Below are 19,212 nucleotides of genomic sequence, written 5' to 3'. Positions count from 1 at the left end.
AGACCGCATTTGCAAAATGTCAGTGTGCTTTTGTGGGACCACTTTTTGCGAATGTCATCTTTAGACATTAAGCCCATAGTTTGAACACTTTAGCTACTCTCAGAAGTCAACACACACTCTCCTAACGTCATGAAACATGCTTAAGTCCACAAACGTGTGTCTGATTGGTTAATATTTACAGCTGCCATCCACAACCCCCTCAGGTTTACTACAACAGCCCCTAGTACCACACACAATGGAGAGGCGCTTACATCGAAGTAGTTGGTCATTGGCTCCAGGTCCACTTTGGTGCTGTTATGACGCTTGTATTTGTTGGCGAGGTCGATGTTGTGGTTCATCAGGAAGTCCTTCAGCTTCCCTTCGTCTCGGAGCTTCTCTCTTGCAGACTTTACTCTTCTAAGAGGGACCCTAGAGACCATGAGACAGAGGTAAGTAGACAGAAAGAGGAACACTGCAAAAATGCTGAGACAAACAGACAACGCATAATGAAAAAAGAGGATTTCATTAGAAGATATGAATGGAAAATGCAGACTGTCTCAGTCACCGAAGAGGTGATGTTATTCCCACCCGTCGCGCATGGGACCCAGGCACAGGGCCAGCGGCACACTGACACAATCTTGTTCAATTGGAGTATTATTCTCACATTGTTTAAGTCTGCTGCCTTTTCCTTCTCACGTTTGTACTAGAGCTCTCTGTTTTCTTTCAGCTCACCCCAGTGTTTCTTCAGCATGCTATCGCTGCATGCCTCTTTCTCCCCGGCCTTGTTACACTTCACTCTTTACTATATGTGTGCACCTCTAAAGTGCACTGACACCCAGCCACAGACTAGATCATGCCACATGAAAAGCAAAGAATTGAAAATAAACCCTAACCATCTAAGCACCCACATTGGAATGCAAGCGATGTCTACAGAGTGCGCAGAGGTCACTGCGGGAGGTTCCACAACCCCCGAACTACCTTGCTGTGTCTGGAACCTCTTACACTTGATGCTAGGGTACAACTGAATCAACACTGTAAGTGCAAAGTGCAGGTTACACTCATCTGCACCTAGGGCCTATTTTATGAGGAACTGGCATAGGGCAGCACCGAAAGCCACCTTGTTGCACTGCCCAGTGTCAATATGAAAGGGTAGGAATGCACTGTATTTACAAAATATGATGAATTCCTGTCGTTGCCCCGCATGCTGGTGCACAATTTTCCAACGTAGGCACCCCTGCACCATGGTGCAAGAGTGCCTCCGTTGCAGGTAGGATTGTTTTTGTGCAGGAATGGACACCGTCCTGCATAAGATTTTGGAGAAGCACCAGGTTTATGTGATTAAGTAAATCTGGGGCAGCGCCAAAATCCATGGGTGTTGCGCCGGGAAAACCCACCTCAACGCCCTTGGAACGCTTCCTTGCCGCAGAGTAAGGCAGCTTTGCGCTGCCTTACCTTTCTCCATATCTATGAGGTTACCAAAAGATACACAGGGTGACTTTGCGTTGCCTCATAGATATACCTGAAAAGGCTTGCACCTCCGGATCGTCAAAACAAAGTGGTGCTCCGACGGCGCAGGCCTCTCGTAAATAAGTCCCTTAGTACTTAAACCTCCAAGGATAACAAGCTGGAATTTAAATATGTGACAAGTGACAGACAGCTTTGTTTCGATGGTGCATTAACACACCGAGCTATCTTACTGATCTGAAACTTGTGAAAGATCTCTGCAGTGAGAGGTCAGATGTTTGAAACTGCCCGAAATGGATTCACGGGGTTCTGAACAAGCTACAAACCGATCAAGGAAGAATGTGCTATTGAACCATCATCAGCATACCTCTATAGCAAACACATCAATGTACGTCTGTGAGATAAACAGTGCCTCTAGATGTCGACACAGGGAAGTCCAGTATGTTAAACTATAAGAGAATGGCTTGCTTCCAAGATCAGAGCATCAGCAATAATATCCGAGGGATGTTTTTAGAGGACAGTTTGCTCACACAAAGTACCTGGTAAAGTAGCCATGTTCATTGATATCGCCATGTTTCACACATGCCTTTATACCCTGGTTTTAAGATATATAACACCACTGAGTGACTGAGAGATTGGTTTATTGATAAGGTATTTGTCAGCACATGGGCCAAAGCTTGGAACGACCTTACCCTGCACCTCAGGACCACCTCATCGCTCCAGCAGTTCAGGAGAAGACTCAAGACCTGGCTGTTCGAATGAATCAGATCAACACGAAGTAGTTAGCAACTCCAGCGCATTGAGACCCTCCCGGGTGATTTGCCACGCTTCATAAATCCCTGATGGATTGACATGCACACCTATGGTCTCTTGGTGAGGGGCACCAGAGAAGACTATCCGATGATTTTTCCACAAGAAGGGCAGCTGAGATCAACAGCTTTAAGTGCTTTCCATAACCCAATGGGATCATAGAGTTGTCCTAAATGAATTAAAGCTTGGCCCTTACAGCTCTGAATACCCAATAGCACAACCGGCCATCATGAAGTGAGGGGCCTAGACGCAAAGTTTATCAGTTGATTTCACGTGTCCGGCAGAGGTGGGACCCTGTGCTGGGGATGGCATGGCAGGCACCACTCCAGGCGTTGCAGTGAAACAGCAGCCAGTGCAGCAAGTGGGCCACACCAGGAAGATCAGCAAATATTCCTTCCCTTCCTTTTGCGACACACGTGCTCCTAAACACCCTTACTTAAGTCATTTACATTCCTAACTATGTATGGTCCCTCCTCTCAACAACCCCTCCAGGTCAATCCATACCTCTTTCGTAAAAAGATTGAGGAAGGAGGAATACATTTCATAACCAACAACAATTTTCAGATTCTTCTTGGTGACTTCAATTTAGACGTGGATAATCCCCCCTTAGAACACCCCCTTATACTAACTTTTATCTGACATACAACATGTCAAACAAACTGCTCACCTGGGGGACCATATTTCAGACATCGTTAAGTCTGACCTGTTCTTCTCAGCCACGGTCAGACCGCCATACTACCATTCATGAACTTAAAGGCACATCTTCTGAACCGGACAAGAGGTTTATCAGTGTTCACCCGTGCCCCTTGAAAAACATTGCCACCTCTACGCTACTACCCTTCAGGAGAACCTCAATAAGAGCCACCTAGATAAGAAGGCACCTCCTACTATTAAGACCCTATCCCCCTTTGGGATATGTGCCCCGCGATTCAATGAAGAAGTGATTTTTTTTGTTAAAAAAGAAAAAATACAGGATGCCAATGGAAAACTCATTATAATGAACACGACAATCACAATTTTCTAGAATTTTCCGTACTAACCAAAATTATTACTCCGGCACAATATTTACCCACACAAATGATTAAAAAAAAAGTAGTTAAAATATTCTAAGAAGTGACTAATAAAGACTCCATTGAAACTTTTTCCTTGCATTCTCATGAATTTTGTAATCAACTGGCAGCATTCTTTAAAGGGAAAGTTCAATAGACTAGAATGGATATTGAAGCCTTGATTCAAACTACCAGTGCTATTTATTTAGTTCCACCATTCACTCTCCAGAGTCTTCCAGTAATCTCCCTCCTAGTTACTAGTCAGAATTGGAAGTTTTAAACATAGACTCTTTTCAAGTTTTATTCTTGCAACACATTTTTTTTAATGGAAATGTACCCTTTACTATGCCGTAAAATAATTCAAATTAAATCTGCCTAGATGTCTTCACTCCTTAAATACATTTATTTTTGCCATACCCCTTTTCAAACGTTCTAGACTGAGCCACAGAGCTTTCTCTCTTCTGGCCCCTGGAATTCCTATCCTTTTATTTGTAATCAGTTACTTTTCCAAGTATATTTTGTTAAACATTAAAAACTCATTTATTCAACATGTAATTTGCTTCTGCTTCAACTGTCCCCCGCACACAGAGCACTTTATAAGATCTTATTAACATTAACTACCCTGTACGCCCCTGTTCATTTCATTGTACTCTGAAGTGACTACATAAAGATATGTGTTTTGTAAAACGTCTAAACAATTTTAAAAAGAGATGGTTTAGATAATAAATCAAAAAAGAGAGGGGGGACCGAGGAGCGAATTACGGTCCAGTGTCCATGCTCCTCTTTCATAGTATTTAAACAAACAAAAAGGACACTGTTCCAAAAGGCTGGCTACCGGATGTCAACCAATAGTCCTCGCCAAGAAAAAGCAAAAGTGAAGAGAAAGACCTAGGTATAGAAGGGACCCCCTTAAAAGGAGAAAGAACAGGTCTTATCTCCTGTTGCCCTCACACACCCCGGAGGATGTCATGCTTCATCATCGGGCATTGGCTCCTCGTCGGGCCCGGCGGTGCAATGCCCAACGGGTCCCCCCGAATGGTCACTTTGGAGGAGCTCTTTTAAAGTTAATGCCGGATGGTGCCTGAGGGTATGTGAGGTGTGGGTCCAAATGAAGAGGGCTACAAGGTGCGTGCAGGTAACAATAAAAATTTAAAAAGGGTTGCTAAGGCCAAAAGTTGACAACGGGAATAGTTCCCATAAAGGCACATTAGAACCCCATGGGTAAACAGTTACCCTTACAGGCATAGATATGCATGTAATGGATCGACATGTTTTGCGCCACTGGTGCCACAAGGGTCATAGGCGCTTCTTCAGGATCAAAAACAATCAGCAGTGAAGTGCACGTGAAGTGAGTGATAAAAAGCATATACCCTCATAATCAGTCAGGGTGAGCCAGTGCCCTGTTTCCCATACAGGGTGGCAGTAATTTGCTTATCCTCCTGATGGATACCCTCATAATCAGTCAGGGTGAGCCAGTGCCCTGTTTCCCATACAGGGTGGCAGTAATTTGCTTATCCTCCTGATGGATACCCTCATAATCAGTCAGGGTGAGCCAGTGCCCTGTCTCCCATACAGGGTGGCAGTAATTTGCTTATCCTCCTGATGGATACCCAGCATTATCAGGAGAGTCCCTTCTAAGGCCAGAGACGGTGGACCCCCGCACCCAAACGGAAATGGTGTCCAGGTGCGGGCTGCAGAGTACCTGCCCGTCCATACGTCTCCTTGGCGAGGACTATTGGTTGACATCCGGTAGCCAGCCTTTTGGAACAGTGTCCTTTTTGTTTGTTTAAATGGTTTAGATAATAACATATTTTTAAATTTTGATTTTTTAGATTTGTCTTATCATGTTTTGCTTTGTGAAAGATTAACAATAAATGGACATGGGATACGGGATAAAAAGTAACTCCAACTCAGAGATGGATAACCCTGTAGGGTTGTCCATCCATGGGGGTTAGGCGCAGGGCTAGGCCGCAAGCCAGGTGCTGCATCCTGTACTGTTCATGAGTGAAAGGTATGATCAGTGATGGAGTTGGGTGACTATGATAAAAAAATAGAAATTCAGTGAAAAAAGGGTTAAAGTGACATCAAGTTTAGAAATGGTAATACAATCTTACTTTACAAAAGAATTGAAATTCACAGAAAAAAACAAAGGGTAAAGTGAAGTTATAGCTAGGTATGGTAATAAGATCTTACTTTACATTAAAAAAAACAGAAGGTCACTGAAAAAAACAAAGGCTAAAGTAACATTATAGTTATGTGTGGTAATAATATCTAATTTTACATTTTAAAAAACCTCTAGAGAAAAATGTGAAAGAAGAGAATACCTGTAGAAAAGGACAGGGATTCCAAACAACTGATGTAGCGGAAAACAAAGTTTATGTGTAGGGTGCATTATAATCACACATGTAGAGCTCACCCGCATATAATTCTTTGTCATATTAACGTGAAGTGTTAGGATTTTGAAATGTAGTAACATGAGACGTGATGTGTTTAGGCCATTGAATAGTAACTCGGAGAATTAACGTAGAAAGTGAATGTAGCTGGCAGAATTATTAATGTGAAGAAAATGGTGTTGTGTAACTGATCATCATTCATGTACTAAATGTGTTTATTAATCATGTCGCTTGAATGTAGGCAAAGCATTAATCAAATGTGCCTTATTTTCCTATGCAATTTCGTAAAGCTCACTTGTCATTACCCTATTTTAGCCAAATCTTGTAGGCCTTAAATGCATTTTCCCTGGAAGCTCTCACTTTAGAATTAACATTTTGAATTTCACGTGTGTTGTGGAATTTGTTCTTACTCACGTTTTATGTTGCAGGTGAAAGAAGTGCTCTTGTTAGCTAGAATGATGTCTTTGTTTTATTGGTCAGGCAAGGAGAGAAAAAGTAACATTGTACGATCTGAATCGATAACCGAAGGCATTGTCCTTCGCACAGGAGAAGGCTTGGGAACCAAGGACGAATGTATCGAGAAGAACACCATTATTCCATTGAAAACTACCTTTAGGATGGTACCCAGAGCAGATGGCATGACCTGCAAAGGATCTTGGGAAAGTTCTCTTCAATATTGTGTTGTTGGGAATGGGGAAAGTGCCCACTTCTCCTTCTGCGTTCAGAGAGAGAGCACCTTAGAACAAGCTCTGTCTCTGTAGCTTTATGCTATATGACCCATCGATGGTGGAGAGATTTCTTAAGAAGGCTCCACATGCTGACACTTTTTATTCCTTTCCCTGAAGATGCTTAAGTTGGGACGTCATTTTAGCGTTAGTGTAGGGATAGATTAATGCTTTATGCTCATCAACCCTCGATACAGGGAAATTTGGACTCATGCTTGCCAATTCTCTGTATCTTGCTTCATGAATGAATTGTCTTACTTATGTTGCATCGACTCAACTGGATACCCAGCTTTGAAAAAACTAACTAAACTTACAAAAGTTTCTGTGGTTACTATGTGTCTAGAGGAATTCCTCTTGGATTGATTGTTAATAATAAACTTTTTCCCCTCCACACTTGCATGCTGCCAAAAAGAACTATCAGACTGTGATTCCAGATTAGATCCAGAACTTATGGGCCGTTTCACAAGCATTTGCAGAGCAAATACGTCTCGCAATCCTATTTGCTTTTCCACTGTTTAACACTTCAGTGCACTTTGTCTTTTATGTTCGCTTCACCTGTCTAAAATGGCTGTTGGCCATGTGGAAACAAGAAAAGGAAAAAAAGGAAATAATGTCCGATGGTGCAATAAAGAGCAAAATGCGTGTTTTCTCACAAGCTGAATTTAGGATGTTTTTTCATTGCATCCACTCTACTTCCTCACAACTGTCTCAGTGCCTTGTCTGGTAGCTCTGGGGAATCATGGGGCAGATTTACAAGCCCCTTGTGCTGCCAGTACGTCACTTTTTTGTGACGCACTGGCAGCATATTTCTCTGCCCCATATTTACAAGGTCAGGAAAAGCCACCCTGCGAGGCTTTTCCTGTCCTTGTAAATACGGCCCCTTTACACGCAGCACTTTGGGTGTTGCTGTGGGTGTTCCCACGCAACACTCATGAACCAGACACATTTGCAGACTTACGAGATAGCGTAAACCTGGAAATGCGTCAGTGTGCTCCGCCACCCTAGGTGTGGTGTGGCGAGGCGCAACGAGGAGAAATGTTTACATTTCTCCTCTTTTTTTCCTCTTTAAATGCGTGCTGCAATCTACAGCACGCATTGAAAGAGTAAAATTCCTGTAGTGATTGTTTTCGTGCAGGAAGGTGCCCCTTCCTTCACAAAAACAATCTCCTCATGATGCAGGCATCCTTGCACCATGGTCCAAGGGTGCTTGCGCCAGCACATGGCAGCTATTTGTGCACCAGCGCAGGGGAGAGCACAGGAATGCGACATATCATTGTAAACATTTCGCATTCCTGTGGGCTTGCGGTGCCATGCTGCGGCACTTTCTCGTAAATCTGCCCCAATGTACCACTCCAGAAATCTTCATTTTACCCAATAGCCACAGGCTCAGGTCCTTCCTGCCTCTCATCCTTTCGAAGTGAATAAAATGAGTCCAGGAGTCGGGGAGGAGGAGGAGGGGGGAATTGTTTTGGGTCCCCTACTGGTTTCCCATCCAAATTCCAGCGCGTAAATGTAGGAAACAAATACGTACACTAGGGAAAATGAAGCCACTGTAGTTAGCGCCACCTAGTGGTGTCGTCACATTATCTGCCACAAAGAGGAAGGGGTCAGGTCTGCATATACCTGTGTAGACACATGATGTATCATGGCCCTTGTGACAGTCCTGAATATATAGTATTTGATTGGGTAAAAGTTAAAAAATCAGAGTTTACGCCACAAGTGAGGATCGTGAGCTTTACAAATATGGAATGCTGAATTTTGGTGTACAGAATAATTGTGGGGGTAAGTGAAAGGTTAAATAAAATACTCACTTGATCCATACCAACAAGTGTAGCATGCACCAAATACTGAGCCCTTTTTGCATCTAATATTCAGGGATGGTTTCTAAATAATGGAGTCGGGTAGAAGTGCAGGACAGGGCAGAACTTTCACTGAGTCTTAATGCTAACAGCAAAGCTGAGGACTCATCTGCTGGAGGCAGAGGAGGCCAGCACCCCTGCTCATGCTAACAGCAAAGCTGAGGACTCATCTGCTGGAGGCAGAGGAGGCCAGCACCCCTGCTCATGCTAACAGCAAAGCTGAGGACTCATCTGCTGGAGGCAGAGGAGGCCAGCACCCCTGCTCATGCTAACAGCAAAGCTGCGGACTCATCTGCTGGAGGCAGAGGAGGCCAGCATCCCTGCTCAAGCTAACAGCAAAGCTGAGGACTCATCTGCTGGAGGCAGAGGAGGCCAGCATCCCTGCTCAAGCTAACAGCAAAGCTGAGGACTCATCTGCTGGAGGCAGAGGAGGCCAGCACCCCTGCTCAAGCTAACAGCAAAGCTGAGGACTCATCTGCTGGAGGCAGAGGAGGCCAGCACCCCTGCTAATGCTAACAGCAAAAGCTGAGGACTCATCTGCTGGAGGCAGAGGAGGCCAGCACCCCTGCTGATGCTAACAGCAAAGCTGAGGACTCATCTGCTGGAGGTAGAGGAGGCCAGCACCCCTGCTGATGCTGACAGCAAAGCTGAGGACTCATCTGCTGGAGGCAGAGGAGGCCAGCACCCCTGCTGATGCTGACAGCAAAGCTGGGGACTCATCTGCTGGAGGCAGAGGAGGCCAGCACCCCTACTAATGCTAACAGCAAAGCTGAGGACTCCTCTGCTGGAGGCAGAGGAGGCCAGCACCCCTGCTAATGCTAACAGCACAGCTGAGGACTCATCTGCTGGAGGCAGAGGAGGCCAGCACCCCTGCTAATGCTAACAGCAAAGCTGAGGACTCATCTGCTGGAGGCAGAGAAGGCCAGCATCCCTGCTCATGCTAACAGCAAAGCTGAGGACTCATCTGCTGGAGGCAGAGGAGACCAGCACCCCTGCTAATGCTAAAAGCAAAGCTGAGGACTCATCTGCTGGAGGCAGAGGAGGCCAGCACCCCTGCTCATGCTAACAGCAAAGCTGAGAACTCATCTGCTGGAGGCAGAGGAGGCCAGCACCCCTGCTCAAGCTAACAGCAAAGCTGAGGACTCATCTGCTGGAGGCAGAGGAGGCCAGCACCCCTGCTAATGCTAACAGCAAAAGCTGAGGACTCATCTGCTGGAGGCAGAGGAGGCCAGCACCCCTGCTGATGCTAACAGCAAAGCTGAGGACTCATCTGCTGGAGGTAGAGGAGGCCAGCACCCCTGCTGATGCTGACAGCAAAGCTGAGGACTCATCTGCTGGAGGCAGAGGAGGCCAGCACCCCTGCTGATGCTGACAGCAAAGCTGGGGACTCATCTGCTGGAGGCAGAGGAGGCCAGCACCCCTACTAATGCTAACAGCAAAGCTGAGGACTCCTCTGCTGGAGGCAGAGGAGGCCAGCACCCCTGCTAATGCTAACAGCACAGCTGAGGACTCATCTGCTGGAGGCAGAGGAGGCCAGCACCCCTGCTAATGCTAACAGCAAAGCTGAGGACTCATCTGCTGGAGGCAGAGAAGGCCAGCATCCCTGCTCATGCTAACAGCAAAGCTGAGGACTCATCTGCTGGAGGCAGAGGAGGCCTGCACCCCTGCTCATGCTAACAGCAAAGCTGAGGACTCATCTGCTGGAGGCAGAGGAGGCCAGCACCCCTTCTCATGCTAACAGCAAAGCTGGGAACTCATATGCTGGAGGCAGAGGAGGCCAGCACCCCTGCTGGTGCTAACAGCAAAGCTGAGGACTCATCTGCTGGAGGCAGAGGAGACCAGCACCCCTGCTAATGCTAACAGCAAAGCTGAGGACTCATCTGCTGGAGGCAGAGGAGGCCAGCATCCCTGCTCATGCTAACAGCACAGCTGAGGACTCATCTGCTGGAGGCAGAGGAGGCCAGCACTCCTGCTGATGCTGTCAGCAAAGCTGAGGACTCCTCTGCTGGAGGCAGAGGAGGCCAGCACCCCTGCTCATGCTAACAGCACAACTGAGGACTGGCCAGCATCCCTGTTCATGCTAACAGCAAAGCTGAGGACTCATCTGCTGGAGGCAGAGGAGGCCAGCACCCCTGCTCATGCTAACAGCAAAGCTGAGGACTCATCTGCTGGAGGCAGAGGAAGCCAGCACCCCTGCTCATGCTAACAGCAAAGCTGCGGACTCATCTGCTGGAGGCAGAGGAGGCCTGCACCCCTGCTCATGCTAACAGCAAAGCTGAGGACTCATCCGCTGGAGGCAGAGGAGGCCTGCACCCCTGCTCATGCTAACAGCAAAGCTGAGGACTCATCTGCTGGAGGCAGAGGAAGCCAGCACCCCTGCTCATGCTAACAGCAAAGCTGAGGACTCATCTGCTGGAGGCAGAGGAGGCCAGCACCCCTGCTCATGCTAACAGCAAAGCTGAGGACTCATCTGCTGGCGGCAGAGGAGGCCAGCACACCTGCTCATGCTAACAGCAAAGCTGAGGACTCATCTGCTGGAGGCAGAGGAGGCCAGCACCCCTGCTCATGCTAACAGCAAAGCTGAGGACTCATCTGCTGGAGGCAGAGGAGGCCAGCACCCCTGCTGATGCTAACAGCAAAGCTGAGGACTCATCTGCTGGAGGCAGAGGAGGCCAGCACCCCTGCTGATGCTAACAGCAAAGCTGAGGACTCATCTGCTGGAGGCAGAGGAGGCCAGCACCCCTGCTGATGCTAACAGCAAAGCTGAGGACTCATCCGCTGGAGGCAGAGGAGGCCTGCACCCCTGCTCATGCTAACAGCAAAGCTGAGGACTCATCTGCTGGAGGCAGAGGAGGCCTGCACCCCTGCTCATGCTAACAGCAAATCTGAGGACTCATCTGCTGGAGGCAGAGGAGGCCAGCACCCCTGCTGATGCTAACAGCAAAGCTGAGGACTCATCTGCTGGAGGCAGAGGAGGCCAGCACCCCTGCTGATGCTAACAGCAAAGTTGAGGACTCATCTGCTGGAGGCAGAGGAGGCCAGCACCCCTGCTGATGCTAACAGCAAAGTTGAGGACTCATCCGCTGGAGGCAGAGGAGGCCTGCACCCCTGCTCATGCTAACAGCAAAGCTGAGGACTCATCTGCTGGAGGCAGAGGAGGCCTGCACCCCTGCTCATGCTAACAGCAAATCTGAGGACTCATCTGCTGGAGGCAGAGGAGGCCAGCACCCCTGCTGATGCTAACAGCAAAGCTGAGGACTCATCTGCTGGAGGCAGAGGAGGCCAGCACCCCTGCTGATGCTAACAGCAAAGTTGAGGACTCATCTGCTGGAGGCAGAGGAGGCCAGCACCCCTGCTGATGCTAACAGCAAAGCTGAGGACTCATCTGCTGGAGGTAGAGGAGGCCAGCACCCCTGCTGATGCTGACAGCAAAGCTGAGGACTCATCTGCTGGAGGCAGAGGAGGCCAGCACCCCTGCTGATGCTAACAGCAAAGTTGAGGACTCATCTGCTGGAGGCAGAGGAGGCCAGCACCCCTGCTGATGCTAACAGCAAAGCTGAGGACTCATCTGCTGGAGGTAGAGGAGGCCAGCACCCCTGCTGATGCTGACAGCAAAGCTGAGGACTCATCTGCTGGAGGCAGAGGAGGCCAGCACCCCTGCTGATGCTGACAGCAAAGCTGGGGACTCATCTGCTGGAGGCAGAGGAGGCCAGCACCCCTGCTAATGCTGACAGCAAAGCTGAGGACTCATCTGCTGGAGGCAGAGGAGGCCAGCACCCCTGCTAATGCTGACAGCAAAGCTGAGGACTCATCTGCTGGAGGCAGAGGAGGCCAGCACCCCTGCTAATGCTAGCAGCAAAGCTGAGGACTCATCTGCTGGAGGCAAAGGAGGCCAGCACCCCTGCTAATGCTAACAGCACAGCTGAGGACTCATCTGCTGGAGGCAAAGGAGGCCAGCACCCCTGCTGATGCTGACAGCAAAGCTGAGGACTCATCTGCTGGAGGCAGAGAAGGCCAGCATCCCTGCTCATGCTAACAGCAAAGCTGAGGACTCATCTGCTGGAGGCAGAGGAGTCCTGCACCCCTGCTGATGCTGACAGCAAAGCTGAGGACTCCTCTGCTGGAGCCAACAAGTCTGGAGTGGTGTGAAACATTCCAATAGTTAGTAGAGTATCTAACACTCTGCTTTTAGAATCGTTTCGTCGTGTCGTGTTACTGTGAAGCGAGCAAAAGTTATTTTTGGTTTCAAAACTCGACACTAGGCTGTGCCTCTTGGCCTTCATTCTGGAAAACGTGTCATGCGTAAATTGAGGTCCCCAGCGAAGATGTAGGTCACTTTGAAACAACATGTTTTGCGTCATCACCTATACACACCCAACGTATGAAAAATACCAAACTCCAAATGAGGTCCTAGGGAAAATTAATCGTATTTGTTTTTGCAGTTTTTATATAGCGTGAATATGTCCCAAGGGTGTTAGGGCGCTTTACACATGCACCACATTACATTACATAAGGTTAGATGCACATTTTGTGTGTGTTTTTAGACACAGGCAGATCGCGTGATTTGCACAGAATCACAAGATGTGGAGCAGAGCTATGCCAGGACTCGAATCTGGTAACCCTGTTCCTAAGTCGGCAGCTCGGCCGCACGTTAAGAATAGCCAAGTAAAAATAAAAATGTTAGTGAGGAAATAAGATTGTGGATTTGTTTTTTGCTGTTTTTATATGGCGTGAATATGTCCCAAGGGTGTTAGGGCGCTTTACACATGCACCACATTACATCACGTAAGGTTAGATGCACATTTTGTGTGTGTTTTTAGACACAGGCAGATCGCGTGATTTGCCCAGAATCACAAGATGTGCAGCAGAGCTATGCCAGGACTCGAATCTGGTAACCCTGTTCCTAAGTCGGCAGCTCGGCTGCACGTTAAGAATAGACAAGTAAAAATAAAAAGGCTTGGAGGAAGGAAAATCATGGGTAAAGGCTTGGAGGAAGGAAAATAAGTAAGGAAGACAAAACAAGCGAAAGTGATCGCGATCAAACATCAAAGCGACCGTGCGGCCGCGAAATTGAAAGCAAATGGTGTGGAGGCTGCCAAATGGTGGGGGATCTGGAAGTGCAAACGAGTGCTTTCAGGCTGCCAAATGGTGCGCGCGCCCGGCGCACATGCACTGTATTTGGAGGCCTGAAAGCACTCGTTTGCACTTCCAGATCCCCCATTTACAAAAGCTCTCGCGAGTGCAGCGCTGATGCGCTGTCTCAGGCGAGACCTAAAAAAGGAGTTCTCCAAGGACAGAACGGTGACGGCTGATACCTATGTATTTTAGCGTGTTATCACTTACTTAAATAACAATGGAGAAAGAATAAATATCAAATGTGGCAGAAGCAAGATCTTTACCCTGGAAGTATGCTTTTTGTTGTTTAGTGTAAATTCAATAGATTTTGGGAATTTAAGGCTCAAAATGTATAGATATATTGACAATTTAGCTTTGATAAAAAAAATTCAATAGTTCTGGTGTGGTTATTTTGGAGCAAGCACTCTGACTGGCCGGCTGCAACATTAGGAGAAATTCTGTGGTTGCCATTACAGGACGCAGGGACTAAAAAAGTTTATAAAATACCATATAGGAGGGCAGGGGCGGGGCCTAGGGCACAAAATTAAACAAAAATGTTATTGGGTGGGGAGGTTCGCTCTGATCCCACAATTCTATCCCGGGAATCCCAAGAGAATCCTGAGCGGGCCCCAAGGGACTACAGAGGGACCGGGAACATGGATTACAAATACGAAAATGTGGGGTGGTGTCTGTGGTGGATTGGCCACCGATGGGAAGTTGGGTGCAGGGCCTGGCCGCACCTTCATCATAAAACAGATTTGGTGTATTCATTTATCTATAGAAAATGAGTACAATCCATTGGAATAACAAAGGTGTAAGTTGTTATGTTGAAGCCACACCCCCTCAGCTTTGTGAAGGGCCTTTCACGCAGTTGCAACTGAGATCTAGTTATGACTTGGCAAACTTCAGCTTAGTGAAGACTTCAAGAAGTTGGATCTGACCAGAGAGCAGCATTTATTAAGGCCTTGTGGCTCTGCAGCCTGTTAAAGTCTTTTCAAGAAGTTCATTTTCACTCCAGAAGGTCATCAAGCAGTGACTTGGGATATTGCAACACTGTCAGAGACATTTCTAGCAGTTGCTTCTGACTAGAGGGGGGCTTCTAGTTTTGAGCAACTGCAACCTTGTTGAAGGCTTCAACCTGTTGCTTCTGACTGTAGAGGGACACGTAGTAATAACCTGAATTAATATTGTTAAATGAAAAGCCAGACTTTTTGAATTTGCCAAAGCCTGTTTGTAATACTTACTCCGCTTCAGATTAAGGTTCCGCTTTCTGAATACACTTGCAGAATTGTTGGCCAATCTTTCAAAAAGATAAACTTACATCACCTTCAGAGATCTACACGGAGAGGTTTTCTAGGTAGTGTGCTCATGAAAAATGCCACTATTGATTCATGGTTCCTGCTGTTGTGACCTTTTCATGTTACTGAAAAACACAAGTCATGGTCATGGATGGCACACAATGCACATAGATCTTCTCATGACCAGCAGCCCTTGAAGTTACTGACCTATCCACCGTATGGGACACGGTGGACAACACACTACTGTTGAGAAGGCTGGAAGGATGTCATAGCCGGATCATCACGCTCATGAACTCAGCTGTTTCTTACCAACTACTGTGGAAACATCGTGTCAGACGGATCCTTCGTACACTCTGTGTCTGCGGTGTGCCCACGCATCATCCTTGTTGGGTTTTAGTTCACTATCAACAGGCATCCATTTTTGCAACTACAGCAATGCCACATAAGGTGCTAGATATACGCAGAAGACCCTCACAATTCACTTGAACCATGAGCTCGTCTGTATGAGATATCTCTGTATAACTGGAGATGGCCCTGAGATTCTATGTGTGGTTGCAACCACGTCATCTTCTGAATCCTTCTGTTGAACACCAGGTCATAGAAAATCTCCTCCAACCTCCTTGAAACTAAAATATTTTTTTATTCTGAACTTTTGTTTGCTTGTCATGTCAAAGCCATAGTTAAGGCTGTCACTCTCCATCCCTGCTTCATTTGAACAATCACAGGCTGGACTGACTCTACTGGCGTACCCGAGCCATCCAAAGAAACTCATTTCCAAAGTTCAAAGGCTAAATGACCAGATAGGGAGGACATGCCTGGAGGTAAGTAAATGCAACCACATCACATCAGAGGAAGCCCTACTCAGGCTTCTAGTAGATGCTAGGATCATAGGAAGGGTCCTTGGCAACTACCCACAAATATTATTGGGAAAAGGGCAAGCATCCCTACAGTAACAGGCTTCATTCAATATCTGCCATTTGATCAACCATTGGACCTTTACGTCAATGAAACATGGAGACCGATTTCTGGGATTTTAAGGAACTGGAATGTGGTACACCCTCAAACTCAATCTGAGATCCCAACCACTTACAAGCATTTCCGGAAGCCTCTAAGAACTCGACTCCTGCCCTTGCTTTTAACTGAAGCGTACACAGATTTTATGGGTTGTGACTGAAAAACATTGCTCACGGCTACAAACCATCCAAGTGGAATCTAACTTTCCTCTACTCTCTTCCCTTCTTAATTATTTTCACTGCGCTGATTCAGTATAACTGCCACCCATAGAGATTTATAAAGCTTGCAAATAAAAAATCTATAAAAGAAAATAGAAAATCAAGGCCTACACGTACAACCACTACATTTTGCGAGTTCCCAATTGCAACTTTCTGCGACTCACAAAATGCGATGTACTTTCGTTTCTCAGACACTGTTTGTGATTCCCATTGGGTCGCAAACGGACCTGTCTCATCAATGTTCACGAGGCAGGGCAAAATTTGCCACACATTGGGAGTGGCCTGTAATCACAGGGCTGGTGGCCTTCTGGGGTCAGCGGACCACAATGTCTATGATTCATTTTTTTTTAAATGTTTAAATTGAAATGCAGCCCAATGATTTCAAACAGAAACATGAAAAGTTTCTTTTTCATGTTTTAAGAGTAGACAGTGGTCTGTGGGACCGACGCCGGTTCTTAAAAAATGTTGGCCCCACATTCACAACGAGGAAGGGGCCCATTGAGGGCCCCTTCCCATTTGTAAATAGTTTCCCACCTCCTTCACAGAGTCGGCAAAGTATGACTGTTTTGCGACTGCATTGCGGTCACATGTGCTCTTACAAGCCCCTGCGGCTCTGTGCTAGGAAGGGATGCCCTTAACTCGCCCCTTCCGAATACAGACTTGCAAACCCTACTTTGCGACCCGGTGATAAGTTACTGATTCACAAAATAGTGTCAGTACATTATGAAAGCGATTTAGCAGTCGCAAAAGGCCCGGTTCACCGTTTGCAAGCGCTAATATCGTTTGTAGATGAGGCCCCAAGAATGCTTTGATCCGCAAGAACAAAACTCAGGCAAATTCGATGCAATCACATCATGGGTTAAACTGAGGGGCAGATTTATAAGCCCTGTGCGCCACTTTTGCGCCGCCGTTGCGTCACTTTTGTGACGCAGCGGCGGCGTAAACCCTGCGCCATGTTGCGCCTTATTTACAACGTGACGCATCTAGGGAGATGCGTCACGTTGTAAAGCCCTGCGCTACATTAATCCTGCGTCAGGTTTAATGTATGCAGGGTGGGCGTTCCAGCGGAAAAAGCCTCGGAAAAGTGACGCAGTGAAATTTACGAGATTTCACTCAGTCATTTTTCCGACGCTGCTGCGTCAAAACCTTGCGCCTGCTTGAAGCAGGCGTAAGGCATGACGCAGCGTGATAGGTATGGGCAACCCCTAAACATTGCTGGAGTTGCGTCGTGCTTGCGACACGACTCCAGCAATGCGTCGCCCTTACGCCATCAGATGCGTCACGCATCTGTTTATCCTTGCGCCACGATGCGCTGCATTGTAAATGCGGCGCATCAGTGGTGGCGCAAGGGTAAACTTGTGTGACGCATCTTTCCTGGCGCATCCATGCTGATTTGCAGGGATGCGCCAGGGAACGTAAATCTGCCCCTAAGGGTCCAGCAGGAACGGGGCATAGGGGATTGTCTGCTGTTTCTGAGGTGCTGGCGTTGGTTCCACTTATCCTCACTTAATCCCATCCCAAGCAGCAAGCGCCTACTCTATCCTCTACAATGAGAAGACAGGGGGTGGACCAGGCCCTTCCAAGGTGCCAGAGGAGAGAAGGTTGGACTCCTCCAGTACAGAGGAAGAAAAGTGACTTAGATCCCTATGAGTCTGTGTGGGGGTGCTTGAGGGGTCTTCCTCTTCTGCCCCCCTCCCTTCGGAAGGACGCTCCTGGCCTGTTCCTTCCAGGTGGCCACACAGCAGAACTCACAGGGTCCCTGTGGATCGCGCAGGTTCTGGTCGTGGACTTACCTTCCCAGTCCCCCAGTGACGCCTCTAGACGGGCATCATCTCACGCCCCCTCCAAGGCTGGAATCCACAACTGAGATTTATGTAGAAACGCATCTATGCGTTTCAGCCCAAATTCTGCCGCTGTGACTAAGGACTTCGCCAGCACACTGACCTTGGCCGTCCGTTCTTCCTACCCTCTCTACCCCTCCTCTGATGCAGCTGTGAAGAAGTGTCAGATCTATTAACCAAATTAAAATCACAGGAAATGTAAGCCGTTGAATCAATGAAAGTTGTTAACACCACCAAGTGAGCACACCTTCACACATGGACGATGAAAGGAGCTGTGGTAATTACAAGTTAAAGAACCCCCTCCCTTTGGCCCTCTCTGTGCCCCCGCTCCTGGTCTCTGCCTGTCCTCAACCCCAATACTGGCGCCTCAGTACCCCCTGTGGAGATGACCCCCACCCTCATTCCATCAGCCGGGTCTGGTGGATGAGTGGACTAATGTGTCCACTGAAGGAGCCTGTGTTCGACCTCATGACCACAGGTTCAAATCCCGCTGGGTTCACTCAGCCTTTCATCCTTCTATGATCGATAAAATGAGTACCATTGTGTAACAATAAACATTTGTTATTCGGTGCCAAGATTCCCGCAGGTGGGCGTGCGCTTTGCAAATGCCACCTTATGTTATGTTACCCCCTGCACTTTCAGCGCGATGCCGTTTTGTGGCTAGGGTTATCTACACAGATTCCTGGACACGGGTATATTCCTGCACCCACATGCACAGAGCAAGGATGCGCATAGCAGACTTTGGGAGCAGGGGTTCACCTACCTGAGCAGGCACTCAGCAGAGGCCACGAGCAGCAGCAGCGACAGCCACTCCATGCTTCTGTGCGATGTGCACTCCAGACCGCGATGGAGGAGCGAGTCCCTCTGAGCCCGGCACACGCAGGGCTGCTTTTAACGGAGCCCTCGCCGCCTTTCAAACGACTCTGACTGCCCGATAAGATGAGAACCGGAACAACGCGGAACTTACGCAGGTGGCTGCTCGGGATCCTGATAAGCGCCTGGTGTTTGTTTCAGGGAGCAGAGAAAGAAAGATTTCTAGTGTTATTCAAACAGCCCTGTGATAAGAGTTGACCTGCTCAGCGGGAGCTACCGCACAACATTGCAAGGACCCTGTGCAAGGACGGGGGCCCCATGGGAGGGGGCGTTCCTTGGCACGAGGCTCTCACAGAGGCGGGAACTTCTGTCAGAGTCAAAGGAGCACCATTCCAACGAGGAGAAACACAAGCACATCCAAAGGGGCTGAGATGGAGCAGATGATGTATTCAGATGGCACAAACCCCACCGCCGGACCACATGTAAGGTGCCCGCCCTACAAGACGCACGGGGCTCATTCAAGGTCCACCCCACCGGGGACCCAGCCTATCACTGAACCCAATCATGGGCCCTATGCAAGGCTTAGCTACAGAAGGCTTCCTTACCAAGTGGGCCCACTTAATGTGGCAGTGCT

The 19,212-nt window shown here is 47.9% G+C and overlaps 1 protein-coding gene across 1 annotated transcript in view; it reads right to left on the bottom strand.

Moving 5' to 3' along the window:
• The window catches only part of LOC146808569 (pepsin A-like), a 160,023-nt gene extending 141,233 nt beyond the window's left edge, over window positions 1-18,790 (bottom strand). The window contains exons 1-2 of the mRNA XM_085623592.1: window positions 18,529-18,790; window positions 252-408 (exon numbers count right to left, since the gene is read on the bottom strand). Of these exons, the coding sequence (XP_085479718.1) occupies window positions 252-408; window positions 18,529-18,581 (210 nt within the window). The 5' untranslated portion in view covers window positions 18,582-18,790. The remainder of the gene's footprint in view (window positions 1-251; window positions 409-18,528) is intronic.
• Between the last annotated feature and the right edge of the window lie 422 nt (window positions 18,791-19,212).

Source organism: Triturus cristatus, chromosome 8 (genome assembly GCF_964204655.1).
Source record: "Triturus cristatus chromosome 8, aTriCri1.1, whole genome shotgun sequence".
NCBI lineage: Eukaryota > Metazoa > Chordata > Amphibia > Caudata > Salamandridae > Triturus > Triturus cristatus.
This window is presented reverse-complemented; position numbering and strand designations above follow the sequence as displayed.